Here is a 14,324-nt window from a genome sequence, read left to right as displayed (position 1 = left end):
ACCTAATCTTCTGAATGATAAATGTAGGCGTTATTTTCCATTGCTCTTTGATTATATAATTATATAATATATATAATATATATTTATATATTATATATATTTATTTATATATTATATATATATTATAATATATATATAAAATATAAAATATTATTATATATATTTATTTATATATATTTATTTATATATTTATAATTATATATAATATATAATTATATATATATAATATATAATAATATAATTATATAATAATTATATAACTAGGTTACTTGTCCCATCTCCTAAGCCTTTCTAGAATCTGTCTTCTCATCTCCACTCCTTGCAGTCTTAGCTCCAATCCCTATCATTTTCCCTTTCTTGGGTCCCTTGATTCTCTGAATAGTTCCTGTCTGTTCTCCTTGCCTCTAGTTTCTCCCTACTTTAATCCTTCCTTTACACTGCTGTCATTAATGTGACTCCCTGCTTTGCCCAAGTAGTACATAAAATTAGTAAACACGTAAAGAAATATGTTCAGCCTCTTTAGGAACATTTTTTAAACATAAAAAATACAATATCACTTTTTGCCTATAAAACTAGCAAAACTTAAGGAAAGATACACACGAGCGTTTTTTTAAACCTCAATGCCAGATTATTTACTGTAATTCACTCACACATTACTAGTAGCAAAGTAAGGCACAGACCGTTGCAAAACTATTTGGAAATATTCATCAAAAACATTTAAAACATCTGTAACTTTCACCCAGTAACTCATATCTAGGAACTATGCCTAAGAAAATGATTATTAAATATAACAAATACTAAATTGTATTTCATAATTATAACTTATAATTATGAAATACAACAAATATTTTGAAACTTTTTTGCTTTAAAATATTTAGCCATTCAATTGAAGTTTTAAATAACATGAGAAAATGCTTGTTACAGAATTAACTAAAAAAATGTATAAATGGTATACCAGACTTTTTATGTCAACTATATAAATCTGTGTAATTAAAGACTAGAGAGAAATACACCAAGGCATTTGATCGGGACTGAATGCTTTGTTGAACAAGCATGTGGCATTTACTGATTGTTGTCTACTCGGTGCCATTTATTCAGAATAGCAACGTGTTCAGTCTCCCCAAAGACAGTGGTAATGGTGGTCTACTGGACTTTTAGAGTATCTCTTTAAGGGAACTGACTCAGAAGGTCGGAATACCCAGACCCCCAACCCACCATCTTTCTTCCTCCTCCACCACATACCATATGACCTTGAGATTTGAAACCATGTACTAAAGATGGCAGAGCAGAAAGGCGAAGAATCCTGGATCCCTGCAAACTTTGGGGAGCATCCCAGTAGCCCCAGGATGTCTGCCTTGTTTTATACGAGAGAACAAACTCCTAATTTGTTTAAGCCACTGGAAGCGAATCTGTTTCTAACAGCTGAGTGTGGTTCCTCAGCATTAAAAATCTCAGGCAACTAATTTGAAAATGTATATGCCTCCCACTGAAAAATCTTTCAGGATGGTCCTTCTTGCTTTCAGAATTGTCCAAATGCTATGATATGTAAGGTCCTTCTCATCTGTCTGGTGCCTACCTCAGCCTTCTCTCTCACTACATCCTCACACTGAAATTTACTGAGGTTATCTGAATGCAGCAAGTTTTCACGTCTCTACATTTTTGTACATGCTACTACTTCTGCTGAGAACAACGGGTCTCTCCAAGTCTGCTTCCCCAGCACAGCATCAGTAGCTCCTAGAAACTTGTTAGAAATGTGAATACTTGAGCCCCACGCCAGACCTTCAGAATCAAAAACTCTGAGGGGGCCCAGCATCGTTTTGACAAGTCTTCTAGGTGATTCTGATGCACAGATAAAGTTTGAGAACCACTGACTTAAAACAACTTCCCCTTTTTTCCCATCCAGTTACCCTCTACTCCTCCAGATGAAGTTCCATCACCAATTCCTCCTTTGGGAAGCCTCTACCAGTCCCAGATCTAAATTACCTGAACCTTTGTGTTTCCATACCATCTGTGCATCCATCTACCAGAGAGGATATCACACTGCATTACTGTATGTCTTTCTACTTGCTTATCTGTCTCCTTACTAGGAGAACAGGGACAATTTTATTCTTATCTGTATCCCTGGTACCTAAGACGGTGCCTGGGATATGAAACTATCAGTAAATGATAAATGAATGACTTAATATTGCAAAAGCCTAGTATAATCCAATCCTAGTCCACAAGTCTATTTTAACTCATAGTATGGTTTAACAATAACACTGATCTCTTAATGGCCATTTATACATGTTTGAATTGTGAACTTGAAAACTTACCATGCCAGGAAAACAACAACCCTAGCAAGTCAGTATTCTAGCTGAATAAAAGGTATATCTTGGAACTTCAAGGTGAGCACGTGGTGGAGGGAGGAAGGTGGTATGCCCAGAGAAGGCATGGAAACTCCAAGCCCCTTTCCACATACTTGCCCGATGCATCTCTTCCATTTGGCTGTTCCTGAGCTGTACTCTTTACAATGAACTGAAATTGAAGCTGGGAGGTATTGCGGCTACCTTGTCCCCATGAGGATAACAGATGATCCCTAAGGTGGCAGAGCAGGAGCACAAGATACCTGGTCCATCCTGGCATCTTTGAGCCTCTGCACTATTCCTCAGCAGCCTACCTCTGGACTTCTTTTTGCATGAGAAAAATTAACTCCTTACTGTCTTTGTGAATTTGTCTGTTGAAGCCAAAAGCAATTCTATCTAACAGAGTGATTTTTAATTTCAAGGTGCATATGGAGAGAAATTTTAAAAAGTACCCTGTTAAAAAAAATTCTATATATTGAAAATTTCCACTGTCACCTCAGTAAAAGCATAAAAGTGGGGACAAGCTAGTATAGCAGCCATGTTGCTCTGCTAGGGAAAAGAGCATTCTAATCTACCTCCTACCCCTCCCCTAAAATAGGAATGATGCCTCCTTCCCAGCTGCTAATGGAGCATAGAGCCATCACCTAAACCCAGTTATTAATCTCGTAAAAGGCAGAATACTATGCAAAATAAAATGAGACCTTTCTTCAGGACAACAATCCTGTTAGGGTCCACATGCTGGAGCACTCCCTCAAAGACACCACAAACCAATGTGAGTTTCACCCTTCTCCACAAAATCTGATTGAGGAAATGGTAGTCACTGCTGGGATCCATGCTTTTTGATTCCAAAAGCAGTCTTCAAATAATCTTCTTTCAGTATCCGTACACTTGAAAATAAAAGAGATCTATGATTTTTTAAATATTTTGGGGAGAGTGGGGCTATTTTCCCTTGCCCCATACCCCCAAGCAACAAGAAAAATAAAAATATTAGAGTAACTCAGTTTTGTTCATCTTTTTAGAGTGATAATGAGAAAAGGATCATGCAAGTACCAACTCTAATTTATACATGGGAAACTGAAAGCCGTAAGACTTGGGGCAAGGCAGGCTTGGTCTCTTTGTCTATAAAATGGGGTAATACCACCTTTCCTTCCTTAGCTAAATGAACCAGCAGAACATTTAGAGGTTGTTTAATGGTACATACACATATCATTTTATCCAATCCAGCTGCCACGTCACTGCAAGTGTCATCCCACCCAACCCTGGCCACAGCTCAGGGACTGGACTGCTGTAGTATCACCAACCAGTCATGTGCTATACATTGATTTTGTAAAATTCAACTGTTTTTATAAAAATGATGTATGCTCATTATAAAGAATGATAACAATGAAGAAATATACAAAGAAAAAAACTTTACCTTGTAGAAATAACTATCATTCATAGTATATATGCATATTCTTTAGTGTAATACTATAATTTAAAAGACGAATGCTTTTTAAAAAAGTATCTTTTGGAACAATCCTGTTACTTGGGGTAGTCTTGTATTTAGAACCCTAGATAAATGTTCCTCTACGGCGGTTTAAATTTAAAAGCTACTTGCCTTTGCCACACCAGCAATAGTCAACCAGTGAAATATGCAATCCACTTTAGCTATAAAACGCTGACAAAATAACTAAGGCCTAATTCAACTAGGAAGAAAGTGAGAAGTTACATAGCATTTTTAGCTACATCAATAACCTATATTTTTATATTTTAAAGTCTAGCAAGTGCTTGCACAAATATTTGTTGCCTACAACAAATATATTACAGATGTAGAAACTGAGGCTTAAAGATTTAAGACACCTCCCCCAAGTCACACATTTAGAAGGTAATGGAACCTGAACTAAAACCAGGCTCCTAGTGGAGGATGTGTGTAGTCTACGGCAAGACCAAGTGTTATGCATCCAGAGAGAACATAACACAAGCAAGCCACCAGAGTGCCTAAGAAAATAATTCTTCTGTATTCAAGTCAATCCAACAGGCAAAAGGGGAATTTTTAGAGAAACACGAGGACATAAAACTAGTAAAACCAGCCCTTACTAAGGGCAAAAAATAATTTACATTTTTAAAAGATTTATAGGAAATAAAGGCTTGGACAATAAGGATATTTAAGACATGTTAAATTATAAAAACATTAACAAAGCAAAGAAAGCTTTGACTGAGGACAGCTGCAAATGGTTAAGATTCAAGATTACGAAGGAAAAGGTAACATCAGGATCTACGAATGGGCTTCAAGGCAGCCTCCGAAAAGCGTCATTCAGGTCGCAGACATCAAGGTTTTTCTCCCATACCCCTACTCGCAAGATAAAAAGAAGCTCCTGTTATCAGATGTCACACTGTATATGAAGGCAGACATCTTCACTAGGCCCGACAAGAGCAGATCAATCATGAAGACAACTCAGTGAGACTAGAACCTCAATCTCACGCTGAGCCGTCAAGCCTTAGGTAAAGCTTGAAACTCCTTCCCTAAGTTGACCTGGGAAGCTTGCTGCGTCCCCTAGTGCTTAGCTACCAAGGCTAACGGTCAGAATTTGGTTCCTCCATATCTCGGATCAGTTCTGCACAAGGGTAACACTCGAGGGGTAGAGAGGGGGTGTCAAGAAAGGCATGAAAACCACAGGCAAAGAACTGGTTCATCTGAGAGGGTGTACTAATTTAACGGGTGCATTTAAACGTTTTCAAGAAAACAAAAATATACTGTTAAGACTACAATGGACAACTCCTTATTTTTAAGGCAAAATAAGAAATTTCAAGTAAAAGGCGGGCCCATACGCTATGAATTCACTCTCCTCTGCCGTTAGGTGTGGTTTTTTTTTCCGAAGGAAGTTTGGGAAATCCTGTCTCAATTTCAGCCAAATGGTGAGTTCCTCGAGCTTCAGCCGAACTAAAAAGAGAGGGACAGTGAAGGAAGAACTCTCGGCGAGTTCCAAGCCCGCGGTGGCGGTTATCCAAGGACTGGAGAAAAGTACGCAGCGCGGGGCACCCGCGCGGCTGAGCCGAGCCAACCCAGCCGAACGAAAAGTCGCGGCTGTTTGCGGAGGAGCCACTCGGTGAGAGGCCCCGAAGCCGACTCCCGAGCGTCTCCAGCGGCCGGAAGGAGAGAGACGCCTGAAAACTGGAGGAGGTGCAACTCCCAGCATGCCGTTCCCAGGAGACACACCCTAGCGTTCCCCCTACGCGACGTTTTCTCTATTTTTATTGTTTCTCTGAGCAATCCGTGCCACCCGTAGGGTGGGATTTCTAGTGTGAGTTCTGTGAGAAACTGCTCGGCTACGCTGCCGCAGGTTAATTTGTTATGAAAACAGTGACTCACCGGCGTTGCCCTTTTAACTGCGGTCACTAGGGTCAGAGTGGCATTGCCCTTTTAAGACCGGTTGCATCACGGTTCCGGGGGCGTGGTCCGTCTTTAGCGAGACTCCACCTGGCACTGGGCTGATTCATTCAGGGCTGGGGTTGCGAGCGCCGACGTCTGCTGCTGCGCCGGGCGTAGCCTCGCTTCTGATTGGCCGCCTGTCGGGCCGCCCTCCTCCGCGCACTAGCCCTGGGTTCCTTCCCCGGTCCGCAGTGGTAACGCTGCCCTCTTCCTTCTTGACCCCTGGTCCTTCTTCCCTTCCCTCCCTCCCTCCTGTCGCCGCCGTCGCTTCTGGCCCCCCGCTCCCGGAGGAGCTTCCGGCTCGGTGATGGGGTCTCGGGCCTCCACGTTACTGCGGGACGAAGAGCTCGAGGAGATCAAGAAGGAGACTGGCTGTGAGTTCGGGGAGGAGGGTGGGAACTCGGCCGGGCTCCTGCGGCTGGCTTCAGGACCGAGGGCGGCTGGCGCTGAGGTCTGGAGCTGCGGTACCCGGAGTTTGCGGGGGTGCTGGGCAGCCTCCAGCGCTGGAGCTTCGAGGCCGAGGGTTGGAGGACCTGTTCTTCCAGCTACAGCTACCCGGACAGGGGTTCTGACTGTTAGGGGGGGCTGTCCTTCGCCCCAAAGGCGGGAGTTGCGACCACCCGTAGAACGCAGACACCACCCTTTTCTCCCCCTGCTCACGAAAACCCCCGAACTCCTTTCTTTTACCTTTCTTCTCACGATGCTCAAACTCGGGAACTCTGGACGGACCTGTAGAAAACATGATCCGTTACTGTGACGTTTCTGGGCAAGGACTTAACCACTGACATCTGTGGGAAGTCACAAATTCTTGCCACAACTGGGAAAATAGACACAGAAAGCAAGATAGTATAGTAAGACTTTGGAGACCTTTAAAGAAGCAGGGGTCTGAGAGTGTAAGACTTCTGAACTTGTAGAGAAAAAGCATGGATGCTGTGACCACTAGTTTTTACTTGCAGTGAGGATGCTAATTTCCGATATATTGATTTCTCCTGTGCTCGTGTACTTTATGCGGTCGCTATGGAAATTGGATGTGCTCCAAAAATCTGTGTGAGTTTGTACTAGGAACTGATTCTCTTCCTCATTAACCTGAACAAAGGGGTAACAGGGCTTTAAGAATTCAGCAGCTCTGTGAACACCATCACATACATTTGTATAGCCCTTAATACTGCATACAGTATTTTCTCTTCTTAATAATCCATTGTGACTCTTGTATTTTCCACGAGTTATGTAAGCATCTGAGATTTGTCTCTGAATGATAGCAATCTTTGATAATGAGGTGACCAGTAAGTAATGCAGTGGCTTATATGCAGGTAATAGTAAAGGATGCAGGGGGAATTACAGAGGTACTCAGGCATTGATGGCCTGAGATAAATTAAATGCTCTCCTGAGCTTTCTGACAAATTCAATTTTCTAGAACCTTCAAGTCGGAAGGGATGTTATCTAGTCCCAGTACTTGTCAGAGTGCTTTACTGCTTTCAGCATCCCCTGATAAGATGTGTTTCCCTGAAAATAAGAACTAACCGTAAAATAAGCCTAGCATGATTTTTCAGGATGACATCCCCTGAACATAAGCCCTAATAGGACTTTTGGAGCAAAAATTAATATAAGACCCGGTCTTATTTTCGGGGAAACACAGTATATGGCCATTAAGCCTCTCCATAAAGACCTTTAACAGTGATGAGCTCACCCTCTACCAGTGCAGTCCTTTTCATGATTTTGGATGAATAACAGAAAGTAGTTAGCTGTTTGTAATGTGCAGTACCTGTTTGGCCACTTGACCTCATGGTCTGTTTTTGACACTCTAACTCCAAGAGTGGAAATGTAGGCAGTTTGGATTCAGCAAGCATTTTATTACATTTTGTGGCCATGACCTCTGGCTATACTTCTAAATATAAGAACTACATTAGGTCTAAGGTAACAATAGAGTTAAAGCATTTGTGCTTAAAATAAAAGTCACATTAATGAGGAAGTGTAAACTATAGTGAGGATAGGAAAAAGCTATTTTTGCCTCAAGATGAAGGGAGCAGTAATCCCATTCTGATTTATTTATTAGGTTGGTGCAAAAGTAATTGAGGTTTAAAAGGTTACCAACAATTGCAAAAACTGCAGTACTTTTTACCAACCTAATACATTTGACCAAATGAAAAGGGCGTGGATTGCTATAGGACTGTTGGTTATTTTATCGTGTGACTTGTGGACACAGAACTAAGTATTCCTGGAAGAGCTGTTTTTCTAGTTGGCAAAAAGTAAAGCAAGCGAAGGGAGATTCTTAACCACAACCAAGGCAAATGTATGTATTGAGCCAGAAAGCCTAATGAAACAAGCTTATTGAATTTTTGCAATGTGTATTCAGCACTGTGCTAGGTACTCAAAGCAGGTGGTGACAAAAAATGTCCACCACAAGCGTTGGGATTAGCATCTCAACGGAAGGTAACTGAAATTGTGTGGGACCCACCTGCAGAACTCAGGGGAGACAGTCCTTGTGCTGCTGGCCTTGTAGAGGACAAGAATTGGGCCTTGATGCATGAATGGGTTAGATTTGGATAAATTAACTTCGGGCATTTTGGGGTGGCTTCCAGGAGCGTTCTCCCCTCCCCCCATACTGTCAGTCATTCCTCCACCTTGGGAGTTGAGCCATCAGTTTATCCTTTTAGTGCCCATTAGCCGAGTTGATTTTTATTTTATCTTATTTTTTAAATATTTCAATTATAGTTGACACACAATATTATATTAGTTTCAGGTGTGCAACATAGTGATGAGACATTTTTATAATTTACAAAGTGATCACCCCAATAAGTCTAGTACTCATCTGACATCATACATAATTATTGCAATATTATTGTAGAGCTGATTTTTAAAGTCGTAATTTTAGCGTGATGCAAAAGGTTTAGAAGAATAAAAACAACAGATGCCTGAGGGTAGGGTAAAGAGGTGGAATTTGCCCTATTTTCATGTGTTTCTTGTTTTATTAAGAATTTGAGGAACTATCAATCAGAAGCACTTCGAGTTAAGAACAAGTATAAGACATTTCACTGCTACCTTTGCCAGTAAGAAAATGTAGCATAATTGAGGAAAATTGACTTTATGTTCAATGTAAAAGCTTTGCATTGCAATTAATGATTATATTTAAACATTTTTCATAAGTCTAAATTGATTAGAATCCATGTATCACTAGTTTAGTCGGTATTTGAAATTTAGTATCTAAGTGATTCTAGGAAAGGAACTCTAGGTAATAATTACCCATAAGCCTCAGTTTCATCTATAAATGGTAATAATAGTCCGCACTTCATAGGATTCTTATGGAGATTAAATGAGATAAATTATGTAAACTCCTTAGAATAGTGCCTGGTATGTGATGCCAGGTAAACGTTAGCATTTATTATTTTGAACGAGGTGGGGTTTTTTTTTTGTTTGTTTTTGTTTGTTTTTAAAGAGGACGCAGCTCACAGTGGGCCAAGTGGGGATCGAACTGGCAACTTTGGTGTTATTAGCACCACGCTCTAACAAACTGAGCTAACTGGCCACCCCTATTTTGAACCATAGATAACAATCATTTTATTGGGAAAATACCATTTGCATGTGCTAGTTATAAAAACTATCTCTAGGTCTATGTAATTAGGGGAGGTGACAGCATTTCATACTTTTCCTGTTTTCAGGGGGCATTGGATTAGGAATCGAGTACAGATGCTGTTTTTCCAATTCTAAGGCAATAGAATTTTTAAAGGATTAGAAATCCTGTTGTTACTAATAGTTTAAAAAATACTAATAACATTTTTGTGTTGGCATAAAACATTTGCTATATTGTCTTTGTTCTGTTAGCTAATTCTTGCACACTTTAGCATTTCTATAAATTAAAACTCATTTGAATAAAAATTGTCATTGGGGGAAGGTCACAAGTATCTCGGAAGTTTCTGTAATCTCCACCCTTAGTTCACTTAATAATAATTAATAAGTAATTCATTAATAAACTGGCTGTTAATTACTTGAAACCTTAAAAAAATAGCCACTTAATCTGTGAAAAACAATTCATGCCAACTGAGTAGTAATGAATGCAGATTCATTTATTTTTAGTGTCTAGCTACTGGTGTCATTTTGTATGAGGAGGGTGTTGAACAGGTTTAGAAATAAGTTTCACAGGCTGGTGAGGTTTTGTTTGATGGATGTAGTGATGAAAGAACTACCATGTTTCCCCAAAATAAGACCTAGCCAGACCATCAGCTCTAATGTGTCTTTTGGAGCAAAAATTAATATAAGACCTGGTCTTATACTGTGCATTAGAGCTTATGGTCCGGCTAGGTCTCATTTTCGGAGAAACACGGTAGAGTGGGTTTCTGTACAATTGCAACAAAGAACCCAGCCTGGCAAAGTCAATTGCTTGAGAATAATTTCTGGGACTACAGTGTAAATGGAAGTTCCACTTCAGGCCAAAATTCAGGGCCCCTTCATGGCCCTCACCTGCCATGCCGTAAGTCTCTAAAGGGACTTCTAGCTCCTATTGCAATGGAAATGAACATATAACTAACATTTTTAGCTGGTTTGGGGTTAAGTAATTTGTAAAGCTCTGTACTTCCCCCTCTGCCCCCAACTTATGATGAAAAATTTAAAATATAGAGAAGTTAAAATAGTATATTAAACAGCTATAACACATCTGTTGTTAACGTTTTGCTATCTATGTATATATTTTGATGAACCAGTTGAAAATGCAGCTATCTGAATACTTCAGCATGTATCTCCTGAGAATAGGGATCCCCCCCCACATAACCACAGTATTGGTGTCACATCTAAGAAAGTTGACAATAATTCTAGTATAATGTCTACCAGTAAGTCCATATTCAAATCTCTGCAATTGTAAGAAGTAGTGTTCTTTTTTTAATGTCTTTTAAGTCTCTTTTCATCTATAGTTTCCCTAAGAGAGTAGGTAGGCCAGCTCTTGAAGTCCTCTTGTCAAGGAAAACACGGAAAATGTTAGGGTGTGGAGTGTTCAGGAGGCATGGATGGGGTGTAGGCTTCAACATCTTAACCTTTTATCTAGAGTAACTGTTACCAGACTCACAGGGTTCATTTGCCTGCGCGCATCAAAGCCCAGTAAGACAAACCGGAGTGTGTAGCAAAGAAAGTAAAGGAAGTGGCATGGAGCCCAGAGACACAAGTGTGCTAACGTTCAAAGACCCGGCTCCCCAGTGGTTTCTAGGAGATAGTTCATATAGGGGAACGATCATTGGTCATGGTCGGCCAAGGGAGTTGGGGTCCTGGGATCCCCTGAGTGGGTGGGGCTCGCGTAGGAGGTAGTGAGTTGACCATTGCATCAAGTAAGTCCTGATGTCAGTTATGGCATTGTGGATCGTTCTGCCTTCACGGGTCTGGAGCTGAAACACAACTTTCAGTTGACTGCAACTCTTTCTGTGGACAGCAGAAGCTTCGTTCCTAAAACTGTTTGATGTGGATCAGAATCTGATGTCCTAAGGGCTAAAGAATTAAGGGAGTGGTCAGGCAGTGTGTGCAAAGGTGGAAGGATAAGGAACGGAAAGAAACCAGTGAGTCATGGTGCGATTAGACTAGACAAGGCCAGTTTGAATCAAGGAGAAAGAGAAAAAGTTGTCGTTTTAAAGAAGTGAAGTTTTTGCGTGGTTTTATTACCTTCGGTTGCACTTGTGTGATTGGTATGTAGGTCTGTTCTTCTGCATTAAGATACAGGATAAAGGCAAAGGCAAAATAACTTTTTTCTTCCTCCCTCTTCATTTTTAATTTTCCCTCTGCCTTTTCTCCTTAGTCTTAGCGCTTCTCTGAAAAGCCTCCCTCCTCTGAGCTCAAGGCAGTGATGATGGAAAGGTTTGTAGTCAGGAAGATTTGCAGGGTTTTCTAAGTAATCTTTCAACTATATAAAATAATTATTTGCCCATCAAGGGAGAAAAATACAGCTTCATTCAAGAGAGGTCCATGTGTACAGCCTTTTTTGAGAGTAACTGTCAGCTCTTGAGACTTCCTTTGAAGGTTTGGGGCACCTGTCCTGGTGAGAATAGTTTACTGGAAACTTACCCTCCTTGCATTTGTGGCCTTTCCAATGCCTTTCTGCTCCTTGAAGTTGCTCTGAGCTCTCTGCCTTGAACGTTACTTTATATTCTTGGTCATGGTGGATTTAGTGCCTAAATTAAAGCTTTAAATCTTGTTTTTCTTCTCCCTCCCTCCTTCCATCCTCTCTCCCCCCTTCTTCTTCAACAGTTCTTTGTAACAACATCATATCATTAGTTCGGAAATTTAGGAGCTAGATTGAGATGCAGCGGTATTGAGTTGTTAAAAGTTGTCATTTGGTTGTACATTTCTCCACTGATTTCCACATAGCCCAGTTTGTCTTCGAAGATAGCAGTTTTGTGGTTATTTGGCTACTTATTTATTTGTAACATATTGATAAATTCTGAACTCAGGCAGCCATAAACTGGTCTTTTTTCCTGAAATGTGGGCTGTAATGCTTTACCGGTACTTATGAAGGGAATTCTAAAAAATCGTACTATAAGAGGTTTCAGTGCTTAGTTCTTTCAGATGATGATCTACATCCAAAAGGTGTCTGATGGCTCACTTGTTAGTTGAAAGGGTTGGACATTCCTTTCCGTTTTAAAATTGTATAAATTGCTGTACGTGCTTCTATATACACATGGAATTTTTGGAAGGATGCAAAAGAAACTGGTAATAGTGTTTGCCTCTGGCAAGGGAGACTGGGGAACTTGGTAGTTAGGGAGACTTTTCAATTTGAATGTTTTCCTGGTTAAAGAAAAGTAATCTGAAATATATAATATACTAAAAACTGATTCAGTGGACTAAATATTACACAGTTATTAAAAAGGACTCTAAAGCAACATAGAAAAATGATGACTTATATGAAAAGTAAGCTCTTACAACTATGTTAAGTGGACACGTGACTGATATTAGGTGGTATATAAAGAAATGAAAACAGTGATAATGAGAGTGTGAACAAATTTTGGTTTTTCAAAAAAATCTTTTGAGAAAGTTAGTCATTCATTAACTGACTCTTTTTTTTTTTTTTTGGTGAAACTAAAGGGAACTTGAGTTGTAGAGTAGCCTTTGAGGCCCAAGGCCATTGCCAGAGTAAACTGGTCACATTCCAGAAGACAGGGCTGTGGCTGGCAGAGTCAGAAGAAAGGTGCAGATTAATGAGTGTAGCGGGAAAACTGTACCCTCAGGCTCCTGGTGTAAGGATGATGATGCTAATAGCTAACCTGAAGTGCTTACCGTGTGCCAGACACTTCGCCACCTTGCTCTCGTGGACTCGGTGAGTTCCCTCCACAGCCCCATTCACTCACCCCTCACGGGCAAGCGCTGGTGCCTTGAATGGAATCCGTCAGTCCACCTGACCCTCCCAGGAGTGTACTCTTTGTACCGAGCGATTCACACCTGCCTGGCCGGCAGAAAGGGCCACAGGGCCTCCTCAGTGCCTGGACCCCTGCTGGCTCTGCCCTGGCTGGGAATGATTCCTCCTCTGCTCTCCTGAGAGAGCTAGTACAGAACAGAGCCCAGCTTGGGGTGAAACCTGACCCTAAAGCATCCACAGCTGCACCTAGTTTGTCCTCTCAGCCTTGATCTGGGCCACTTGCTTTCTGCTTCTCGTGCTGTGCCCCTGTTGGCTTTGTCCCGTTGTTCCTAAAACCACAAGTAGGTTTTTGTTTCTTGAGCTGAGGGAGGATGACAACTATTATAACTCCTTCAGCCACCCCTTTAAACCCCTGAAGGTACAGCCTGGGACAAAGTCCACCCTTGCCACACCTTTTTTGAGCTGTTGTCTCTTCTCCTTTGATAACTGTTTTTTCCCTTCTACCTCCAGTCATCCAGGAGACTAAACTATTTCCCAGAAATTCCTTTTTTGTGTTTTTCAAAGTTTTATTGTATACCTGTAGTTATTACCTCATTTTAATTGTCAGCTAGTACCTGAGTTAACCCAAAACTATCAGAGTAGCTTCCTTCTAGATGTCATCTGATAACATGACATTGTACAAATTGCCTAATTTACTTTCTTGGAGCCCGTTCCTTTACTGAGAACTCAGTGGAGCTCTTGTAGTCACAGAAAAGAGGCTGACCCAAACCTGAGGGAAAGGTCAGTACTGAGGGAAAAGATAAAGCACTAATACTAAACCAGATTTTAAAATAGAATCTGACGTACCCCGATCTTCAGCACCACACTCTAACCAACTGAGCTAACCGGCCACCCCCCTATGTGCCCCAATCTTAAATTCAGTACAAGTTACCTACCCAGCAGTGCCAGCCTGAAACAGCAAAATGATTAATAAGTATGTTTTTAATCAAAAACAATTAATGCATTTTTATAACCTTTAAGTCAGGGCACTGAAAGGTGAAAGTTTCACAATTTCCTTTTAAACTAAAATTGGCTTTGTGTTGTTAAATCTCAACCACCTGACACTTAACATATACTCTTAAGTAAGCCTAGACTTACTAGTCAATTTTGATTGCTCTTCATTTAGTTTATTTTCTAATTCCTTTCATTCTTTAGCTTTAAATTTTCTGCTTTCACTCTAGAGATGAGTTAGAGTGGAGACATCCCCCCA

The 14,324-nt window shown here is 40.6% G+C and overlaps 2 protein-coding genes across 4 annotated transcripts in view; one reads left to right on the top strand and one right to left on the bottom strand.

The window, feature by feature from the left end:
* Window positions 1-5,989, bottom strand: part of EXD1 (exonuclease 3'-5' domain containing 1) — a 28,066-nt gene extending 22,077 nt beyond the window's left edge. The window contains exons 1-2 of one of the 3 annotated variants that reach the window (XM_033108199.1): window positions 5,539-5,636; window positions 3,044-3,229 (exon numbers count right to left, since the gene is read on the bottom strand). In XM_033108199.1, coding sequence (XP_032964090.1) covers window positions 3,044-3,176 — 133 coding nt within the window. In that variant the 5' untranslated portion in view covers window positions 3,177-3,229; window positions 5,539-5,636. Of the gene's footprint in view, window positions 1-3,043; window positions 3,230-5,150; window positions 5,510-5,538; window positions 5,637-5,691 lie in introns of those variants that run through there. The other 2 variants (XM_033108198.1, XM_033108200.1) reach the window with 2 other exon arrangements.
* Window positions 5,973-14,324, top strand: part of CHP1 (calcineurin like EF-hand protein 1) — a 33,494-nt gene continuing 25,142 nt past the window's right edge. Inside the window, exon 1 of the mRNA XM_033108201.1 lies at window positions 5,973-6,125. Within this exon, the coding sequence (XP_032964092.1) occupies window positions 6,059-6,125 (67 nt within the window). The 5' untranslated portion in view covers window positions 5,973-6,058. The remainder of the gene's footprint in view (window positions 6,126-14,324) is intronic.

The sequence above is a fragment of the Rhinolophus ferrumequinum genome, chromosome 6 (genome assembly GCF_004115265.2).
Source record: "Rhinolophus ferrumequinum isolate MPI-CBG mRhiFer1 chromosome 6, mRhiFer1_v1.p, whole genome shotgun sequence".
NCBI classification, from domain to species: domain Eukaryota; kingdom Metazoa; phylum Chordata; class Mammalia; order Chiroptera; family Rhinolophidae; genus Rhinolophus; species Rhinolophus ferrumequinum.
Note: the sequence above shows the minus strand (reverse complement) of the source record. Positions and strands in the feature narration are given on the sequence as shown.